This window comes from Squalius cephalus (assembly GCF_949319135.1).
Source record: "Squalius cephalus genome assembly, chromosome: 1".
NCBI lineage: Eukaryota > Metazoa > Chordata > Actinopteri > Cypriniformes > Leuciscidae > Squalius > Squalius cephalus.
In genome coordinates, this window is record NC_137122.1 from 60162721 (window position 1) to 60185862 (window position 23142).

General features: G+C 38.6%; 2 protein-coding genes across 4 annotated transcripts in view; one reads left to right on the plus strand and one right to left on the minus strand.

Moving 5' to 3' along the window:
* Nucleotides 1-17006, minus strand: LOC307168405 (5-hydroxytryptamine receptor 3A-like). Of its 3 annotated transcripts, XM_079888324.1 has the most exons (11): nt 16833-16982; nt 11466-11546; nt 11324-11386; nt 7725-7876; nt 7580-7624; nt 6506-6612; nt 5338-5507; nt 4986-5104; nt 4259-4469; nt 1965-2135; nt 1-766 (listed from the first exon to the last, which is right to left on the minus strand). In XM_079888324.1, the coding sequence occupies exons 3-11, from the start codon at nt 11376-11378 to the stop codon at nt 444-446; spliced, it is 1353 nt and encodes a 450-aa protein (XP_079744450.1). In that variant the 5' UTR covers nt 11379-11386; nt 11466-11546; nt 16833-16982; the 3' UTR covers nt 1-443. The 3 variants fall into 3 exon arrangements, with proteins under 3 accessions (XP_079744450.1, XP_079744451.1, XP_079744449.1); XM_079888325.1 differs by lacking the exon at nt 11466-11546 and having other exon boundaries at nt 16833-17006; XM_079888323.1 differs by lacking the exon at nt 16833-16982 and having other exon boundaries at nt 11324-12535.
* The window catches only part of LOC307167632 (uncharacterized protein), a 19385-nt gene continuing 12652 nt past the window's right edge, over nt 16410-23142 (plus strand). Inside the window, exon 1 of the mRNA XM_079886891.1 lies at nt 16410-16902. Within this exon, the coding sequence (XP_079743017.1) occupies nt 16564-16902 (339 nt within the window). The 5' untranslated portion in view covers nt 16410-16563. The remainder of the gene's footprint in view (nt 16903-23142) is intronic.

The following is a 23142-nucleotide window of genomic DNA, read 5'->3' on the forward strand; positions in this document are numbered from 1 at the left end:
AGTTACCAGTCTTCTTTTAGCAATTCTGTCATTTATTTGGAATATCATGCACTGATAAATCATCCACAACATACAATTTAGATTTGAATTACATCATTAGTACATTATGTAGTCACATGACAATATTTCCTCATGTCAGTTTAGATTAAGACACATTAATAATAGTTTTAAGAGGAGATCATCAGAATAATATATTTGTATTATTTGTAATTCATGCTTCTATCTTTGAATATAGTGGTTTAATACAATTGAAACGGCATCTCATCTCATATAGCAAGCACTAAGTTTACTTATAGAATTACAAGTTATGCTATCTTGTGTGGTTTGCCTTGTATTCATTCATCCCCGAGCTTTTTAAATGCGTAATATATGAACTTATTCCAATAATTGGCAGTTTGCTACAGATGACGTGCAGCAAACAGAGCAGATCTGAGAAGCTCTGTTCAAACTACAGTCGAAGTGATGGAGGTCGTGTCTGTGTCCGAGTAGTCAAAGTTGTCATCGCCACGGTGAGAATTATCCCAGAAGTTTAGATTATCAACCTTACAAATATCTGTCTGGGTGATACTGATAATGATTATGACATAAAGTACGTAGATGCTTAGAAAAAAGCCAAAGCAGAATCGGTCTAGTCGGTAAGCAAAGGCCACTTTTCTATTTTTCTCCTCTTCTCCTTTATCCAAGTTCTCCAAAAGGTTCACTATTCTCTGGAGTGAAGCCCCCTCTGAAGCCAGATCACCAGACTGTGTTGTAATCACGCCGGTATCTGTAAATGCATACCACATTATTCATGTTATTGCAATGTTGATCTAATGGAGCTTCAGGTAAAGATGTTGCGTTTCATTTCTGTGCCACTACTGTCATCAAAAGGAGTTGAAAAAATTATTCACTAAACATTTGCAGCATTTTTGTAGTAGAACACAGTTTGGTTTGATAACAAATTCCTGTCTTAAAAGTTGCATGTTTGTTTCCTTACGTTCATGAACAATACCTGGACCGGCCTAAACAATTATTATTATATATTTTTTTGTGTGTGTGTGTGGGATTTGAGCCAAATCATGATTGCTGTTAGATTTTAATCCTGATACTGAAAAATAATTTTGTCAATCAATTATGCAGATTTCGGTCAATTTTACCCATAGATAAAAGCTTTATTAGCATAAAATGTGGATCGATATGAATTGCTGTTGGATAAAATCATTTTTAATGCAGAATATGCCCAGAAACAGGACAAATTACAAGAGCAAAATGGTTTGCAAATGTTGACTTCAAGCCAGGATAGGAGAAAGTCGGCATGAAACAGAAGTTGTGAGAGTCTTTTCTTGCCTATTGTGACGTATATCTGAGTGAAACGGCTTCTCAAATGAGAACAAATGCAGGGCGGGGCTTGATTTTGTCCCTGTGTAATTGATTGGATAGTTTAATGGGTGTGGTTTGCTATTGCAGTGATGTCATATGAGTGACAGGTTGCCCCGCCCTCGAGCCAGTTGAACTGAACCAACTGACAATTCTTGTTTTTTTATTTTTATGGAATATTGCAGTATTTATAATAAATAATCAGGGCCATGCACAGACATTTTGTTGGGGTATCCCTCTTATAATTATTTATAAAAAAGTAAAGTTACATATTGTTGATCATCTTTTAATTAATTACACTATTTAACACTATAGGGCTGTTATACCAATTAAATGACAGCAGTATCAGCCAAAAATAAATAAATCCATTTATCAAAATCCATTTACACTGCATTTACAATTGCCTAAATAATGTAGATATAGAAATATGAAATGCTGGGGGGAAAAAATGAACAGTATGTGGCAGCATGTGGTAATAAGTGAATCATTAATTCAACCGATTTGTTCAAACCGGCCGATTCATTCATGAAAGAAGCAAGTGTCCGCTGACTTTATGAATGTTTTCTATAAAGCTTTCATGAGCCTTTGTGTTTCCGGTCATCCCTTACCTTTCTCCTGATCCAGGCTGTCATGTTGTGTTTTGCTGTTGTTTGATGGGTGAATCTTGGCTGAGCGTCGTCTACACAGAAGGAAGCTGTCCTCTACAGACAGACGCGTCAACACTATAGACGCCAGCATACTCACGACCAGACACACCAGACAGAAGCTGAAGTGATAGTCTTTAGAGGAGGAAACAGAGAACATGCCATTCACATCATTATCTAATACTAGTCTATCAAAACAATGCCTTTTCAAATTATGCTGTAATGCTTTCTGTAAATTTCTCATAAATGCAGGATGGAAAAAAGGTCCGATCTTCATAATCTACAGTCAAACCAAACATTATTCAGACGCCAGATATCATTTCTGATATTTTTTCACTAGTGTGTGCAGGACACTATAGTTCATTTATGTAAGTGAGAAGAGCAAAATAAAGTAAACTGTGACGTATTATACACAAAAACTCTTCATACAGTGACTACCAGTAACATTTATACAAATTTGGGACTAAAAATGATTCAGACACTTTGACCTGACCATGTTTTGCTGAAGTGTTTTTTTCTTTTTTTAGAATTGCTAATACTCTTTTTACACACAGACTGAACAAAATGAAGCATTGCTTGGTAACTGGTTGATCTAAACTGGTATTATCTAATTGTGTAGTTAAATTTAACAGCTGACAGATATTCAACATAATTCATCTGTGAGACAGTCTAACAGAAGGACGGACAAAACCAGTGAAATATAAACTGAGTCTGAGTCATATTTTAGTACCATTTTCTAAACTATAGCGAATCAACTCTGATAATGTGAGAAATGTTGAAGGTGTCTGAATACATTTTGGTTTGACTGTCTCATTTTACTGTTATCTCTGTAAAGCTGCTTTGAAACAATTTGTATTTAATAAAGAAAGCGCTATATAAATAAAGGAGACTTGACTTGATCAAGTCTCTCGTCCCCAAAACAGACATTTATTTAACAATTTTAATTCTACATACTACATAAACGTTTTCCACGATAATGTTGTCTCGAGTGCCTGACTGCTTTTCATTAGGATCTAACATTAGGACTAAACAGTATCACTTTACATCACTACAGTATAACTTTACAAACATGTACCATATAGAAGTAAAATAAATGGCAAATGTCTTTGAAACAAAAAAGCCTGTTGAATTGCAATACTTGAAAAAAATATGCATTGCATTAAACCCTGCTTGCATTTCAATGCATTGTATTACGGGCTTGCATTTTTATGGGCTGAAATTCAACATGGTTGTATATTTAAGCTGTGAATATTTCAATAAAAAATATTTGACACACATTTTTATTATTAAAAAAATTCAATAATCCATATTCACCTTTCAGATTTCACTTCCAAAATATTCATTCTGTTTAAAAATGCAACCTTGTAATATTCGACAGGCAATTTTCGGTCCATTTCATTTCTCTTTACAAATTAGCTTCCACAAATTCAGTGGTTCAAAATTCGACAGAAAATTCAACATTTCACATCCGGGAACTGCAGGAATAGCAGTAGATTAGCTATTCATAATCGCCAATGCAAGCCCAAAAAATAATGCTTAGACAATGCATGAAATTGCAAGCAGGGTTAAAGGATTAGTTCACCTCAAAATGAAAATTTCCTGATAATTTACTCGCCCCAATGCCATTCAATATGTCCATGTCTTTCTTTCTTCAGTTGGAAAGAAATTAAGTTTTTTGAGGAAAACATTTCAGGATTTTTCTCCACACAATGGACTTCAATGGCAACCAGAATGTTGAAGTTCAAAGATAGTAGTTTTTCTAACGTGATGACGCAATGCGAGACGTGTCGCAGACCAGCACAAGATGAACAATTGTGGTTAAAAAGTATATACATTTTTTTTTTTTTTTTGAAAATGACTGATCGTTTCTCTAGATAAGACCCCATTCCTCAGCTGGGATCGTGCAGAGCCCTTTGAAACGGCATTGATTTGAACTTCAACATTCTGGTTGCCATTGAAGTCCATTGTTTGGAGAAAAATCCTGAAATGTTTTCCTCAAAAAACTTACTTTCTTTTCCACTGAAGAAAGAAAGACATGGACATCTTGGATGGCATTGGGGCGAGTAAATTATCAGGCAAGTTTTGAACTAATCCTTTAATGCAATGCATTTCTTTTTTTTCAGTTATTGCAATTCAACACGCTTTTTTATTTCAAGTACATTTGGCATTCATTTTAATCCATAATACCACCAAAAAAACTGTGTTTTGTTTCAAATGGAGCAGATTTTCTCTCTCTTTCTCTCTGTTGTTTCACTTACGGAGGAGAGGGCTGCAGTTGCCCCCGTTGGGCAGGTGTTCGTTGAGGATGAGGAGGAACATGGTGAAGCTCAAGACCAAGGTGACCTTAAAAGAGTTGCGTTCTCCTCCTTCAAATGGCAGAGCAAAGCTCACCAAGTCAGCCAGCATTATTAATGCACTGGGTAGGATCAGGGTCACAACAGCACCAAAGGAGTTAATAGACAATTCGACCTGTTCAAAGACCAAAAGACATTCATTTAACAAACAATTATAGATTAATTTCTTCACTTCACAAGCTAAACCATTATTGTCTGTTTCTAGGCATCCCACTAGCTGATTTTTAAGTGTAACTTACTAATAAAGGTAACAAATTCTATGATTCTATGTTTTTATTAGTATTTTAAATTATGTAGGTTACTATTAATAATCATATTAATAATACTTAATAATAAAATATTAATTTAAATTAAAGATATAGCGGAGGATTTTTTTACTTCCGGGTGGAATGCCTATACTATTGGTCCTCCTAATTGTCAATCATTCTGGTGAATCAATCAAACTTTTCAAAAAGTGGAGAGGGCCGGTCTTATCTAAAATTCGGAAAGATCCTCCGCTATACCTTTAATTAAAGGACCCCCCCAGTGACCGCTAAGGATAATTTCTGCTTTGAGGGTTCAAGGTAACACTGACAAACTCTCTAAACTCAATACTCTTGATGAGAGGGATAGAATTGAATAATTCAGTTACTTCGAGATAAATGCGCTCTGATGAATCCACATTTTTGTTGACGTTCAAAGCCTGCCATTCTCCTCCCGAACTGGGCACCGAAGACACATTATCAGAAATCTGGAGTTTGAGCTCACAAGCTAGATCAAACAAACAAGAGGACATATTCATTATAAATATAACTCCCACCGGGGCCATTGACTAAAGAGCTGCAAATACACCTTAATCAGGCCATGAGATATTTAAATTGCAAACATGTCTCTTTTCTAAGTAAACTAGGCTACTATAGACCATATTTACATAACTCTATGTGCTTGGGGCAAACCACGGAAAGGCAGGCACATAATACATTTCCCAACAATTATTTTCTTACATTTCTGGCTCCATCCATTGATGGCCACAGGACATTTTCCAGTCACAAAAGGGTAGCTGAATAGGTTGATTTCACAGCTCACCGTCGTGAACAAAACCAGCGCATGGGTCACCATCCCATCCTTCCTCACCTGCACGTCCTTAGTGTACGGCTCCACGGTCACATCGACTCTGAGAGCGTAGAGAGAGAGAGCGATTATGGCATCTTAACTGCGACGGAAATCAACTAGGGCTTATCTCACATTTAAGATTTGAAAATCCTCAAGAGGTAACCATCATCACCTGATTTCACTTCACTTTAGCTTTCTTTGCTGTTGCAAATGTGTTTAAATAACACATTGTCACAACAGTAAAAAAAAAAAAAAAAAGATAAAAAGAATTAAGAGCCCAACTAATGGAAACACCGATCACCATTACGGTGACTTCAAATTAAACACATTAGAGTTAAACCTCTGTTAATTCTCAATAAAACTTCTGTAGATGTCTGACAGAAATAAAGTCAGTCTGGTTAGTAATAAGTGAAGCTGGTAATGCTGTTTGTGGAGTTGTTTAATCCGACTCTGCTGAGATCTTCAGTGATTCTGCTTGTTAACAGGCTTATTAAGGCTGAGATGACTCCGTATTTAATAAACACAGATTTTGTGGCTCAGATAAGGTCCAGTTCTGGTTTATTTCTTTGCTCTTGCCTGACATGTGGCATTGCTATGGCCTGCTTGTGGCCCAGATCTGGCAAACAGGAGCGGTCCGCCCAAGTGCCGTCATGGATATGGGCCGAAACAATATTGCTCTGTGGGATAACGCCACAGAATATTGTTTCTAAATATGGTGGCAAAAGGTATCTGCCATCTAACACTTGATATATTTCCAAATATTATATTCCAGGCCATGTTGATGAATGTGGATAGCTATGAAATCACACCAGTTTTGGGTTAAGAGACAATGTCTCTTAACCCAAAACTGGTGTGATTTCATAGCTATCAGCCATAGTTGTTCAGACTGAAAATGTATTTCATGCCTCTTAATAATAAAGTACATTTCTGACATTTTATCTCAACCATGCCAGAACTGAAGTCAGTCTACTGAATCAATCACTGAATGTGTATCTCTCCGACCTTATTAAAACAGGTCAATTATTAGAATATGTGCCATAAGTCTTGAGTTCAACTCACGCATTGTCCAAAACTATCCCAGGAATCCAGATTTTATCAACAGGTAAAATAATTGTTGGAAATCTATATCTCTCCTGCATCCATCCAAGATCAGGGTCCATCCATTCCTGTTGGGCAGAAAATTTGTCCAAAAGGTTTAGTGAAATAAACAGCCTCTCATTTTGTTTTACAATATAACACAGCTCTTTGAAATGCTTGATTCTGATTGGTCAATTACAGCATGCTTCAGTACATATTTTTTAACACATTAAAATATTATTTATTTATAAATTATTTATTTACTTTGCAAGTAGCTGCATAACAAGGGGGATACTCAATTAGAGATGCATCGATATGAAAATTTTGCCCGATACCGATAATTCTTTATATTTGAAAACCGATAACCGATATATTGGCCGATAAATCTAAATCCAAATTAGCATATCATTTTTGAGAGCCTGATTACAAAACAAAAGTCTCACCATTAACAGCCATCTCCCAAACATACAATTATAATGAAAATGTTATAATTTAATGTAGCCAATATGACAGACTTCATAGCAAAATCCCCAGTATTAAATTAACACTGCTCAGTGTTTATATAATCCACACTCTCAGAGTGTAATAAGTAACACTGAAGCAGTGTTAAAGTGAATGAGCTAATTAAGTGATTAATTAAGTGATGATTGAGCATTATTGAAGACACCTGATGTTAACAAGCAGAATCAATAAAGGAGAAATTAACAAAATTTAAGTCACCATTATGGAGATCAGTGTCTGCTTTAGTTGGGCTCTTGACCCTTACATTTTTAACTTTAGATTTAGTTTGGCTGCTGTAATTCAGTTATAACAGACAGATTTTCAGACCAGGTTTCAGTTAGTCAGTCTTTTTCTATTACCTCAAAATAGCAACGCGCCAACAATGCACCAGAACACACCTCGTTTTCAGACCAGCACCTGGACGTGAAAATGATAACTGCGTCGGACTGAAACTAGCAAAAAACTCTTGCTTCGCGCTTGCCGCTGCATTGCGCCGGGTGTAAGATAGGGCCCAAGATCTTGAAATGAACTACTAATGCTACAAGAACTACTCACCATGTTTATCTTGATACGGCTGGTCATTTCCATGGCCTTTGTATCCTAAGAAATGGTGACAGAATTATGAGATGCAGTTGTTATGCAAGTATATTTGTGCTTTTCATACATAGAAGGAGATCAACAGGACAAACGTGAAACTCACAAAAGACAACATCTGATATTGTATGGAAGTGATGTTTACTACGACGGTACAGTTATCGTTCTGTGGCGCGCTGAACAGTTCTTTATCAACCCGATCGTTCGCCAGACAGCGTCGGTCACAGGCGGCCACTGTGGAGTTACCAGAAGCGAACACTATAGGACCAGACAAACATGTTATCAGCCACAGGATAATGAGGAAGTTCACTCATTTAGACATGCAAAACGTGAACAAAAAGAACAGTTATGATACAAATGAAAAAACAACAACACTATTTCTGTCCCTGTAATCAAATAAGAAAATTTGTGACAATGAGCCTGTTACTAAAAGCCTTGTTCAGACTGTCAATCCAAATCCATTTTTATACATATCCGATTGGAATCCGATCATATATAGCAAGTGTTAACAGCAACAACAACAACAACAAAAAACATGAAATACAATCGAAATACGATGAAATCCGTTTCAAGCTACATCTATATGTGGTTTGAAATCCTTGTTTGTTCAGACTGTCAACCCAAATCCAATTGCATTTCTGATTAGAATTAGCAAGTGTGAATGGCAAAAAATCACATGTGGTTTGAAATCCTATTTAAATCACATTGCTGGAAATCCGTTACTGTCTCACCGCTCTTATAATTTCACATACCTCTTTTGCCTAAGTGTCACTTTTTCACGGCACGCAAAACATAAACATGTCAGCGTAGTAACCATGCTGAAAGTCGTTGTAGAAACACAGTTGCGTTGTTGAGAAGTGCAGGTTAAGTGGAAAACGTCTAGGTTATGACTGTAACCTCTGTTCCCTGAGAACAGGGAACGAGACACTGCGTCGATTGACACTTTGGGTAACACCTCAGGCGTCACAGGTGTCTGAAATCACAGTAAAATCATGGCAATCACATTGACCGGCGACAGCTACTGACATCATTAACATGCAACCTGGATGTATATAAGGATGCCTTGCACAAATGAGAATCACCTTTTTGTCTGACTGTTTGGGCGGTAAGCCCCGAGGCATGGCGAAAGATGCAGTGTCTCATTCCCTGTTCTCAGGGAACAGAGGGTACAGTCGTAACCTAGACTTTCCCTTTCGAAAGGGAACTCGCACAGCGTCGATTGACGCTTGGAGAACGATATACCAATGCCAACCTGCTAAGGGGAGTGCATGCCATTTGACAGTGACAACTGTCAGAACCAGCAAGTTCAAATGAAATGCCAGAACCACTCACCCACAGGTTACACTGGGCTGGCAGTGACAGCATTCCCTATGGTCAAAGCCCAAGCTATGTGCTTCACAGGAAAACCTCTATAAATCTAGTTTAATGAGAGACCTACCTGGGCCTGCTCAAGGGCCTAGAACCACAGCTTCAAGTTAGAACGGGTCTAGGGAATATGGCTGGGGAACCCTATTCGGGTCACTATTTGAGGGAATGTATCGCCCGAAATGCCACCAGGAAGGCCTGACCTGGTGTCACTTACATTGGACACTTCATTGGACACGTCTGTTCGGAGACAGAGCCTTTAGGTAAGGCATCCAACCCGAGGGACTGCGAAGCTGGCAGTGAACCACTCGGCCCGGATCTCAGAGACGGGGTATCCCAGAGAGCATGACTCAGCATAGTGCTTACAACCCTTGCTAGCGAGGGGCGTTTCTCTGCTCAATCCATGGATCTACCCAGCGCTTATGTTTCAAAGCACTAAGGAGGCCTGAGAAGGCCTAAGGACTGATCTAACTGGGAGGCTTCACGAGATGCTTACGACCGTCTGACCAGACTCAGGAGGCTGAGTACTCATAGATAACCTCAGTGAAGGGAGCACATGGCCTACCTGGTAGGCAAACCAGGCTGTAGGCTAGGTTCCAGGAGGAGAAGCAGAAGCAGAAAATTAACACTTTAGTCGTGCTAGGGCGCAAGAAGCTGCCTGCTTAGGCCACAGTTGCCAGAACCCAGTATCACTGAGAAACCACTCACAAGGAGGCCAGGTGACGCCAACTACTTAATAACCATGGGACTGGCTACCTAGAGCCATACGTGGGAGCTGGCCCTCAGGGAGGTCTGGAGAGGCCTGCTACCTGATAACAGAAGGTTGGCTATCTAGAATCCATACTTGGGAGCTCACCCAAGGGAGGCCTGGTGAGGCCTACTACCTGATAGCCGGTCAGGCTAGCTGCCCAGTTGCTTAAAAACTGAGCTTTCATGATGGCCTAATTTCAAGGCCAACTGCTTGACAGTGGTCTTGCTATCTGGCAAAAATTACCCACGCTGTTGGGGGTTTGCATTTCTGGGGAGGCCTACAATGGCCAACCGTACAGTGGCAAATCTTATTTGGCTGATCATAATCGGCGCTAGCCTCATTTCATTTTCTCTTACCGTGATTCTCAAATGCTTTACAGACAGAACAGTCCCTTCAGACGAAAAAAGGTGATTGTCATTTGTGCAAGGTGCCCTTATATACTTCCAGGTTGCACGTTAATGATGTCAGCAGCTGTCGCCGGTAAATGTGATTGCTGTGATTTGATTGTGATTTCAGACACCTGTCACGCCTGAGGCGTTCCTCAAAGCATCAATCGATGCAGTGTGAGTTCCCTTTTGAAAGGGAACTACAATAAAGGGCCCGATCCAGAGCCCAGCTCATCCTCCGATGTTGCAATCGGCATCCTATCCTCCTGGGGAATCTCCAATGGAAACTCTGGCCTGTCCACTACAGACAGGCCAGCTCGCTCAACAAAGGAATCCATTGGTATCGGTGTGATGGAATCGTGAGGAGTTCACGGGGAATGGTTACCAGGCAGAACCTCCATCACTATCCTACGATCATCCAAATCACACGGCACCCGAGGGTGGGGTGTAGAAATGAGGACTCGACCTTCGCGGACAAAGGCGAGTCTAGATCTCAACACCGAGACAGTCGTGTTCCCGCAATGAGAACACAAGCTATCCACAAATGCTGCTTCAGCGTGCTGTGAGCCCAAAAACATGATGCAACAATTGTGACCGTCACAGGGGGACAGGGAACGACCGCATCAAGAAACACACGGGCAGATTGACATCTTGAAAAAGACAAAACGCACCCGTGTTGCTCTTTCAGGAAATAAATGCTCTCACCAGTGCCGGAGCACACAGGGGAATGATCGCGGCAACACTGACAGGGATGGTGCAGCCTGTACCAGTGAAGCACTCACTCTCTTCGCCCTCAACCAGCTGTCAGACAAACAAACACAGACAGAGATTTGCTTTGCTGTTAAAACAGCACTTCGAAAGCTCGCAATCACCACTGTAAACACCAGCACCGGGAAAGACTTCCTGAAGAAGCACGACACACTCGCTCGTTGTAATACAACACACTCTTCAGAGACTACGTCGAACATGCCCGACTGATTGGATTTCTCCAGGCAAAATTACAATCAAATTTTCAATTATTTTACTCCAAATCTTATGCTGATAAAAACATTTGTACTGAAAAAACTCTGAAGTCTCAGACTTCACTCTGTATTCATCTATTAAAATCAAGCTCATCCTTTTGAGAAGGCTTATTTATCACGTGAATAATAAATATAAGCACAGGGAATTTAAATCACAAAGTGTTTTAAATGGAGAGTTTACCAAGTGGAGATGAACAAAGGAGGAGCAGCAAAGAAATCCTGCGCTGAAGAACCATTTCAGCTCCTACAAACAACAACAACAATAAGCAATTACACATTATTTGAATCCATTTTTATAAGAATGTAAAACTGATAACATTTACCTTTGGTAGCAAATGCTGAAAAATCAGGAAACTTGGATCAGATTCCGACGAACTTCACCCGTGAGTGACTTTTTATAGTTTCTGAGGGAAGCGAGGACATTTGGCTCTTTTAAAGGGTCACAGCTCTTTGAATATGACACGAATGTTGTTACGCAAGGCAAACAAAATATCTGAACCTGAAATGTCTAATTAAATTTGATCCTATATTTTGTGTAAGCTTGTCTTGTTATAGGACTATAGATAATGAGATTTTTAAAGATCTCAGCATTCATTTCATTGTTAAACATCACAACAGAGCAGTAATTACTTGCAGGGCTTTGACCCGTCGCACAGTCAAACAGGAGGCCGGTCTAAAGTGCTTCACAAAGGCACAGGACAAGGCCATGAGGACAATCACTGCCCATTAGCAAACAATATGGGGTTTAATTACGTTTGATGGCATAGAGGGGGAGACAACTAGATTTTTAAAAGAATAGCCTCACATTTCATTGTCCTAAAGGCCAACGCAGCTACATCATATATTGTTTTCACAATGAAAGCTCCACATAGAGACCCAGTGCGTTTTGCTTTACTATTTTTTAACCCAAGTAACTCAATATAATTTTTCATATCTATCTGAAATAACCACCCAGCTAACAGACTTTTGTTATAAGAACGTTCTCCAAATATTAAGTGTTGGTTCTGGGAACAAAAAAAATGTCCAGTTTTCCTGACGTTAGTTGTTTTAAAAGGTATAATGTTCCTCAAACGTTCTTTCAACTTAATTTTGATTTAAAATTCAACATTCTAGGAACATTGATTTGTAACATTCCAAGAACATAAAAATGTCCAGTTTCCTGAATTTTACTAGAACGTTATTTAAAGGTTAGTGTGATGTTCCTGAAACATTCTTTCGATCATCTTTCGAAGGAGTAATAAGAACACAAACTACAACTTTCTTCAGACACAGCCTTAGATGAACTGAAGATAAAAGACATAGGGCCCTATCTCGCACTCAGCGCAATTGACTTTGTACACCGACGCATGTATCATTCCTATTTTGCACCAGACGCACAACGGACTTTTCCCTCCACAGACGCACGTTGGTAAATAAGGGAATGAACTTGCGCTCCTGGGGCCGGTTCAGTGAAAAGAGGACGTGTGTTCTGGCGCAAACGTTCCCTGGTGCTATTTTGCAGTTTCAGAAAACAATTCCTCCACAGACCAGGAGAAACCTAGTCTAAAGTCAGTGGCGCGTTATTCAGATGCTATTTTAAGGGCGCATGCTTGGCCATAATGTAGTGTGTTCTTATTACTCTTTCGAAAGATGATTGAAAGAATGTTTCAGGAACATCACACTAACCTTTAAATAACATTCTAGTAACATTCAGGAAACTGGACATTTTTATGATCTTAAAAATGTTACATTATAGGAACATTTAGGAGGAACATTATAGCTTTTAAAACACGTTCCTTTAACGTCAATTAAACTGGACATTTTTTATTTTCCTAGAAAATAACACTGAATATTTGGAGAACGTTCTTATAACGTTCTTATAAGCATGGTATGCTTTATTTTACTGTGTCACATCCTGGTCATAAACCTCCCCGTCCACACTCAAGCCGGCTGTTTCAGTGTACAAGCAGGCAGTCAAGGTATTTGACAGAAAACCTATGAGATCGCATCACTGTGACATCATTCATAGACATAATCTTTTTACTTTCGAAAACTTTATACATTTTAGTACTCTGAAATTGGTTTTTAAATGTTTGAACAGTCATGTGTCGCCGCTGTTTTCTGCTCTCATTATTAGGCGTCAGGGCTCACTCATACCCTCCACCAGAGCCTCAGTCAGTGGGGACTGTGTTCTTCCAAGATTTACTAAATCTTTTGGTCAGTCCAGTTTCTCTTTTAATGGATCGAGACTATGGAACTCTCTGCCCACTGACTTAAAACTGACTTAAAACTCCCTCCCTCGCACATATTAATCAAAATAAATCGACACGGTGGCAAAAGGTCGGAAGACCAAAGTTTCATGTGGAGCATTCGGAGATATTTTTTTCCTGAATTACCGTGTGAATTGTGCTAAATAAGTTGCCTTATCTTTTCTGAAAAGCGTTCTGGGCATTCAGCTGACATAAAACAACACTTTAATAAAACGAAAAAACTATCCAATGATGAAATGTTTTCTGTGTTGACACAAATCTTGGATGTCCAAAAGTTTCTGTGCCGCTAGATAATCGTATCTCTGCTATCAAACTACAAAAATGGCCGAACGGGGTGGAGTTGAACCGAGTGTCACCTCTGCAATCTGGAGAGGGGGCGGGGTATGACGTGTCTCAATTGTATTTAAAGAGACCGCACCAAAACGAGTTGCTCTCAGACGCACATCAGAAAAGGGGTAGAAAAGGGGCCTGTGGAGCTATAATAATGAGGAATTCAGACCCAAGCATTGCAGTTCTGCTTTATATAGACCACAAATGTATGATTTATATGTTAAAAGGAACGATTTAAAAGCATGATATGTCTCCTTTAACAGAGGTCTGAAACAATGGCTGAAGTCAAGTCAAAGCTGCACACAGGGTAATGCTGTATGAAAGGTATATTGATGATGTGTATTGTTCTTAAATATTGTACTGTGTACTGTTTTGTATTGTGTTTTGTATACTGTATTGTGTTTTGTATACTGTATTGTGTTTTGTATACTGTATTGTGTTGTGTTTTGTGAAATGTGTAGCCTCCTATGGACAAGTGTTGCAAATTAGCAGTTTTGCTATAACACAAAAAACAATGTATCTGGTTTGTCCAATGCTGTTGTTATGTCCATATCAAATAAAAACTGTCATGATTCTGCCATCTTGTTCTTGATTTTCTCTCGTCTTGCGGCAGAATCATGACAGGCCCATGTTTTCATGTGCAGCACATGGCCATTTGTTTGGCCATGTGCTTGCGTTGTCTCGTCATGTAACCCCGCCCCCTTGTTATATTTGTTTAGTCATTATTGTTTCCCCATTATCACCTGTTGCCCTCATCATTAGCCTCCCTTTATAACCCCCTTGTGTTTCTCTGTCCTTTGTCGGTTCATTGTCAAATGCTGTCTGACTTTGTCAAATGTTGTCACTTTGTCAAACACTGTCTATCTTTATGATATCTCTCTGTGAGTATTTTGTCTGGAGTCCTGTTCAACATATAATGAGTATTGTTTTGTTGTTAGTCACTGTCTAGTCATCGTTAAGTCTTAGTCAAGTCTTAGTCAAGGCTTTTGCCTTTTTGTCTTGTTTTGCCCCCTCGTGGGTTTTGTTTTCTCTGTTTTTGTCTACAATAAATCTTGTGTGAGCATTCTGTCTGCTTTTGGGTTCATCTACCTTCATCCACATGACAAAAACAAACAAAAAATAAAAATAAATACAAAATAACAAAAATTCTGTTAGCTGGGACTGAACTCATAGAAGTGTCGATATCCATTTAAATGAACAAATAGCAATTCATAATATTACACATTATTTTATTTATTTATTTGCAAAAGGAACATTCAATCATGATAATGCTAGAACAAAATCCCATAAAAAAAAGCATCAAAACAGTAGTGATGGGTCATCCGATCCACCGTTCATTGCGTCTGTCACGTGACAAATGAACGAAAGAGGTAAAGTAATTATTTATATTCACTGTAAATTATTTTTGAATGCATTATGATGATTTCTTAATTCAGCATATGATCAAGATTGCGTAGGTGGATGTGTTCGGGGAATGTGCCTGTTAAAAGTATAACATTTAAAGCCACTTTAAAGGGGTGATAGAATGCAAAACCAAGTTTACCTTGGCATAGTTGAATAACAGCAGCTCGGTGTAAAATGGTCATACACAGAATCTCAGAATCCTATGTCACCTCCTTATTATGAAAACATCAAAACTTTTAACTGCAGATGTAAAAGATCAGAGAAAATATAATGTTTTTCAATGGCTCTGTTAAAAAAAAAAAAAAAAATTGTATTCAATTTCAGTGAAGACGTGAAACAATCAAATTCTAATTTAAACATCTTAAATATTGGGGATGAATTTAAATATCTTTGTTCATGAATATAAAATTTTGTCAACAGTATAAATAAATTAATGTATTCAAGACCTTTGTTAACTTTGTTTTCATAATACACAATAATATCTTTTAATGTAAAATAGTATTTAATCTTTGCTAAATTAAAGATAAATTCCTTCCAGAAATTTTGGATAATTTTGCATTCGAAAAACAAAATGCGTCAACACCTCTTTCCCACTTTTACAAAAAGAACATAAATCGTCAATATCAGAGTATCTTGCAATTAATTATTTAACAGGGTGTAAATGGTATGCACAATTTTAAAATGTATTTCTTTGGTTTTATTATTAATGCAATATTTAAAGGGGATTAGCCAAGCATTCTTCCAATTAATATTATCAATAATAGAGTTACAAAAAAAAATTCCCTCTAGGTGCTATTTTATTTTGTATTTGAAATATTGTACAAATATGTTTATTATTGCTTTTTTTTTTTATCAATCAGTTCAATGCCGTTTAATATTCATTTTGGATTTGTCATTAATGTGGAGTTATATTGAATATGACTTTTGATAAGATGAATCAGAGTAGGGGAAATAGCTTTAATGACAGACAGGGAAACTATGGACTCGCATGAATTGTTCGTATATTGTGTATAATAATAATAATAATTTAAGACAAAATTAGAGACCAGTAATTTATACAACTTAAAGGGAAATTCCACCAGTGGAGACATGAATATGTATTGAAAGTGGGTCATATATGTAGTAGAATAGTAGCATAAATTTCTAATTTGGTTCCTTCTTGGCTGAGAAAAGGCAGAAAATGACTTTTTAGTGCTTGTGGATTGCAGACAACAATCCCCATAGTGCATTGCAATGCTCAGCTCCGCAGGCCACTCCCACTGTCGAACTCAATGCTTAAACTCCGCCCATCAATCTATCAACAACCACAACGATCTAGACTAGAGTTGAGCTCCACTCTACGCTCCCACGAGACCGCCTGGAAATCATTTCACACAATTTCTAGTGAAGAGTTAGTTTGCGAACTCATTATTGAATTACTCCGCGTTTGTGTTTCGAAATGGTGTGCACTTGCATGGTACCGGGATGTTCAGCCAGCACAAGGAAAATACACGGAGTAAGTTTTCATAGATTACCCAAAGAGTTGGACTTGTGCAAAAAGTGGCTACGGGCTATCAATAACCCGAAGTTCGGAGAGGACACAGCCATTGGAGCACTAAAACATCTGACGGTGTGCAGTCTACATTTCAAGCCAGAAGACTTCGAACCCAACCCCTTAGGAGTGAAGAGACCCGCGCTTGTGAACACCGCATTTCCGTCGATATTTACCTTGCCAGATGATGACGACGAACAGCCAGGACCGTCTGGCACTAGCAGCGCTAAACGCATTTGCCTGGAGGTAAGGTTCTTTCTGACTCGACTCTATTAGCGGCTACTGAGAAGTCTATGCTGAAAACACACACGTCCATGTTTTCTGCCGGTGAAATCAAACGCACTGGCACTGATCTGTGTCTGTGATAGGTCTGTTAGCGCATTAGGTCCAACCCCCCAACGATTTTTGCGTCATTGTGGGAGGAAGTGTAAGAGGCAAATAGAGCTGGTAAGTCCCGCCCCCTCCGCTAACCCCGCTGGACCTCTAGGTTGAAAAATCGTCAATGCAAGTGAATGGGAGAAAATAATTATTTTCTGGTCCTGTTTGAATTTTGCCATGAATGTGAACATATGTTGTCTGTGAATTTTTTATATAATCTTTTGTGTGAAGAATGCTACAATTTAGCGGGTAGAAGTTTGATACGGTTAGACTTTGTGTGAGAGCACTTTGTGGACTACAACTCTTCGCTGCTTTCGACGCGTTTGAAACGTCACCACCACTCGCACACGGACACTAGCTCACGGATCCCGCTAAACATGGCTGTGTCTTTGGTGCACTTCACCGACTTCTTTCAGGGAGAGGACAAAATCGTTGAGGTTGGCGAAAACCACGGGTAAATTAACTTTATGGGGTGACGTCACATAGGCAACATGTAGTCTTTCTCGTTATGTCTTTTCCACAACTGCTAGCCGAAGAATCATACCATATACTGTCAAACTCGTAACATGAAACATTATATAAAAAATTCACAGACAACAAATGTTCACATTCATGGCACAATTCAAACGGGACCAGAAAATAATTATTTTCTCCCATTCACTTGCATTGACGATTTTTCAACCTAGAGGTCCAGCGGGGTTTTACGGAAGGGGCGGGACTTACCAGCTCTATAGTCTCAACCATAGACTGTAAAAAAAGATGGACGACGCCCCTTCGCTCTCTTCCATTGATGAGAACTGAAGCCGCCAGTGTCCCGATATGGCGCTGACATATTGGAACTTGAGTCTGCGCAGTAGCGATCTCGGGACCAGACCTGCGCAATAGTGAGCAGGAAGTAAAGCCACAAAATCAACGCTCCGCCCTCACTCTCGCAGAATGCACTCAGGGAGAGTGGATTCTGCACACTTTTTTAAAAACTGATTGCAGTACGACAAGAGGCTTGTTAAAATAAAGTAAATTCAATCTCCTCAGTCCTCCGAAGATCCCGAAAAAAATGTCCGTTGGTGCTTCAGTGACTACTTCGCTCAGAGAACCTGTCAATCACAGCTGTCAATCATGACGTTACACCACCGCATCACGTAACTAACTAAAAAACAACTTATTTTTGAAACAGACACTTGAACTTACATCAGTGTGATAAAAACGACAGCAAATGAAAGAAACCACCTTTAGAAAAAAGATATTTGAAGTGTAATTTAATTGTTTAGCTGGTCTCACGTCCCGTTGAATAACACGGGGAGGCGGGGCTTATGCCCTATACTAGGACCAGTCACCAGGGGGCGATCAAGACGTTTTGGCTTCACTTTTCAGGGCTTGTGCGGCACGCTTGGTCTCAACCAGGGGGGCAGCGTTTCATATTATTTTGAAGGTACCCCCGGGAGCCGCCATTGGCTAACAAGCCTTCACCTGCTGTTAGCATCCCATTGACTCCCATTCATTTTGGCGTCACTTTTACAGCGAATAACTTTACATCTGAGGCGTTTAAAGACTCCATTTGTCCATGGTTTATTTCTACAGAAACACGACAATGTATAAAAGGCTCCATTACCTTGTATCTTACGTTATGGCCCCGTAGAAGCAGTTTTTGTAAAAGTAGGCTAACGATTGCTTCATAACCACGCGACTCTCTGGAAATTACCGTAGAGACAGGAAGAGAAGCTCGCAGTCAATTGGGGGACATGGAGGCATAAAGTCCGATAAAGTCAAGGGAGAAGCCCATAGAGAGTCATGACGTTTCTCCTGCTCCTAGCTCATGGACAGATCCTACTCACGCTTTCCGTCTCTGCAAGATTCGGAAGGGAATGGTGACAGATTTCGTTTGGCACAGCTACTAGAAAACTTACAACTGTCAGACGGGCTGCTCACGTCACATCCACGTCATCAAGCTCAGTTTGAGTCTGCGCAGTACGCTCGGCAATCAGGAAATGAGGGCTTCTAATGTGCTTCACTTCTCTCCGTTGAAACCTATGGGGTCGCTGTGTCCAGTTTATATACTGTCTATGGTCTCAACAGACCCCCCCCCCCCTACACTTCCTCCGACAATGATGCAAAATGACGCTTTTTGCGTCATTGTGGGAGGAAGTGTAAGAGGTAAATACGTATTTCTCCTATGGCAAGCCATTTTAACATTTAAAGTCCAACTGAACTGACCCGATTTACTTTGTTAGCGCATATTACTAGTCTTGTGGTGAACAATTAATCCGTGCAAGTTAATACACAGAAAAAAATCGTTTGCCGTCATAATCTTTAATCAAAGTCTGAAAAGTTACTTCCGGTCTGGAATGGCGTTCCTTCTCTGATGATGTAGGTTTGACGGCTTGGTTTGGGAAATGCTTAACCACTCCCCTCAAATCGTTAGTCTGTAACGTGCGAGAGATGGAGAGGAGCGCTAGAGTAAAACCCTGCCCTCTGTTCAATATTCCTTTTCACTGGGAAATACGTCACAACTAGGGATGCTCATATTGACCGTTTAACCGTTAACCGAAAGTAAAAATTTTGACCGATTAATACTATCAGTTAAACGGTTTAAAACGTTTTTTTAAGCTTCTTTTTTTTTAGTTTGCTGCATGGTTTAAAAATAAAATACTACATAGCTTATATTTATTAACTCACGGAGCGCGTCGACACGCGCAACCACACACGTGACACGTGCCTGCAGACATTTTTTTTCGAGCAAGGCAAGCAAAATGAAGCGAGCGAAAAGAAGCACTGTGTTGGATCATTTTAACAGAAAGGGCGATGAAGTTACCTGTAAATTATACGGCGCCGTATTAAATACAGTACGATGCAGTACCATTTTATTCTGTTTTTCTCTTGCTGTCAGAAATGCTGCAGGTGCGTGAAAATTTAAACTGAGGTAGGGCTGCTATTTTTATTTAATGAAAAATCTTAGTCTAACGGAAAAAAAATTGCTGGTTTTTGAAAGCTTTGTTCAAACGGATTTAGTGTTTTCTTTTTGTCATCTTAATTTGTTAATTATTTAAGTTTAAAAAATATATTTAGTGTAGGCCTATTTTGTTTTTTATTTGTATTATTTTATTCTGTTTTTCTCTCACTGTCAGAAATGCTGCAGGTGCGTGAACATTTAAACTGAATCCAGGTTCTGTTGTTGATCTGTTCTGTATGCTGCTGTTTGCACTTTGCATGTTACAGTTTTTCTCAGTCGCTTTGGTGCATTTCTCATAACACTATTTACATTTGCACAACAGTTAATGCAGTTCTCAAAACAATTAGTACAAACTGCAAAACCTAGTTGATAACCTGCAAAAGCGTGTCACTTGCTCAAAATGGATAGCTCATTCCTCAAAAGCAAGTATTCATGTCAATGAATGTGTCAGTGTCATCAAAATGAAAAGTCCTGACACCATCGTTTATGAACAAGATAGTCAAATGGCTTTGTCATGTTTTCATTATGACAGTTTACTCTGTAAATGTTTTCCAATGATAAAAGTCAGATCTTGGTGACACTACCTGAAAATGCTCAATACAGCAATAAATACTATTTGCACAGCCATTTGAAAAATACAGTAAAGTTACACATTACTGTATTTAGTGAGGTAACTGAGTACAAGACACTGAATATGTTTTTACTGCATATGCTTTTTGCAATTCTAATTTGTTCACAGCATTGTGCAAAAGAAAAAATACACCATTATTTACAACAAACATAAACCCCCTTTGTGTAGAGCTGTGCACAACTGTAAACAATATTGCAGTAGGCCTATATACTGTATTGGAACTGAACATACAACATACATAGGACAATCATTCATGCACATCCAGACGTTCCTCTCTGTCTGGTCACATAATTTCATCTACATCCCAGCGAATATCACCTCTTGCTCAATTGCAAATTGTTCAATTTAGGAGACTTTTTCAGGATTTTTTTTTGTTGTTTTTTTTTTTTTAAATGACAGATTTTGACAACTAGTTCAACATTTTTGTATGTAATGACTCAAGCAATGAAATGAGGACTATTAGTTTTATATGGAATGACTATTCAACATTCACAAGTATAGTTAATTTTGACTGACATGACATAAGCAAATGATAATGTTATAAAAGAGCAGAGAGTTGTATGAAAGCAATTGATGCATGTCCAAAAGCATTTGCAATTTGTTGGAAGGAATGAGAAACTGCTACTATGATGTGCACAAATGACTAAATGTTGTGGAGGTTGAACTAACTGTTGTGCAAATGTAAATAGTGATGTGAGAAATGCACCAAAGCGAGTGAGAAAAACTGTTATATAAACCCTTTGATTTAAAAAAAAAAATTGTTTGTATTTTTTAAAGGGTCACAGATACTGTCAATTTTATTTGTATTTAAAGGGATACTCCACCATTTTTTCATATTAAACTATGTTATTCCTTTAACTAAGACGAGTTGATACATACCTCTCTCGTCTCAGTGCGTGCACTAAATCGCTCTGTCTTGCGGCGAAACTTTGTTAGCACTTAGCTTAGCCCAGTTCATTAAATATGGGCCAAGCAGAGAAGCTACCAAACGCCTCCACGTTTTCCCTATTTAAATACAGTTACTCGCGTAGTGTAACTCGACCTAGGACGGTGACACAAAACAAAACATTGCGCTTTTCTAAGCGTGTAAAATGGATAACTATATTGTATGGCGGAATACCATAGCAAGTGTTTGGAAGCACTTCGACTTGGCGCAGTAATATCTTCACTAGAGGGAGCAGGGCCGGTGAGAGGATTTTTCACGAGTGAAGATATTACTCCGCCAAGTCGAAGTGCTTCCAAACACTTGCTATGGTATTCCGCCATACAATATACTTATCCATTTTACACGCTTAGAAAAGCGCAATGTTTTGTTTTGTGTCACCGTCCTAGGTCGAGTTACACTACGCGAGTAACTGTATTTAAATAGGGAAAACATGGAGGTGTTTGGTAGCTTCTCTGCTTGGCACATATTGAATGAACTGGGCTAACAAAGTTTCGCCGCAAGACAGAGCGATTTAGTGCACGCACTGAGACGAGAGAGGTATGTATCAACTCGTCTTAGTTAAAGGAATAACATAGTTTAATATGAAAAAACGGTGGAGTATCCCTTTAATGCTGCCAATTCAATATTATAATGTTTATTATTATAATTATCTTAATTTATTAATAATAATTTATATTATAATAATATTATAATAATTTATTATTATAATCAGTTAACGGTTAATAATCGATTAACGAGCGGCGGTTGTCGGTCGGGAAAATTAATCGAAATGAGCATCCTTAGTCACAACACTGGAGAAAAGTCGTTTGCAACTTCCGGTTCACGCGGACTTTAAAAGCTAGACTGGATATGTGTTGCAGATATCTGTAATTCAGTTTTGCCTAGTCAAAAAGAACATTTCAGATATCCGCAACTACATTCTTCCTATCCATAATTGTAATTTCAGATATCCACAAAGACATTCTTCCTAGGACAAATGACGTCACTTTTGCCATTCATTTGTATGGGATTTACCATTACAGATATCTACAATTCAGTTGCAGATATCCACTATGTGAATTACGGATATCTGAAACTGAATTGTAGATATCTGTAATTCTAGTTTGAGATATCTTCAATTTGATTCTGACTAGTCATAACTCCAGTTCAATATCTTTAATTCACCTCAATTCAAGATATCTACATGTTACTTTTTTTAGATATCTTAAATTAAGTTTTGACTAGGCGAAATGACGTTGTAGATATCTATAACTGGAGTTAGGGATAGTCATAATTTAATTGTTTTATATCTATTATCAAGTTAAAGACATTGTTGATATCTACAATGTTAATTCCGGATAGTCAAATTAGCTTTTAAATGTTAAAAGGGCTTGCCATATTTCTCCCGTCTCAGGGGAAAATGAGGGAGTGTTGCATGTCCATTCAATAGTATGACTGGGTTTCTAACAATGCAAAGCTTAATGCAAATGGGTGGAGTGTTCCTTTGCATTAAGAAACAGCATATATTAACTCACTTTTCAATTAGCTTCAATTCTTTAGCAAATACAATTGTATCACTACATTTTTTTGTTATCGATACCTTTG

Bases quoted from the DNA above. Each gene is read 5' to 3' on its own strand.
- LOC307168405 (XM_079888323.1), bottom strand. From the start codon at position 11,420: ATGTGTAATTGCTTATTGTTGTTGTTGTTTGTAGGAGCTGAAATGGTT. The intron at 6,613-7,579 runs GTGAGTAGTTCT...TCTGCCCAACAG, and splicing joins GCCGTATCAAGATAAACATG to GAATGGATGGACCCTGATCT. The intron at 4,470-4,985 runs GTAACTGAATTA...GTCTTTGAACAG, and splicing joins CAGAGCGCATTTATCTCGAA to GTCGAATTGTCTATTAACTC.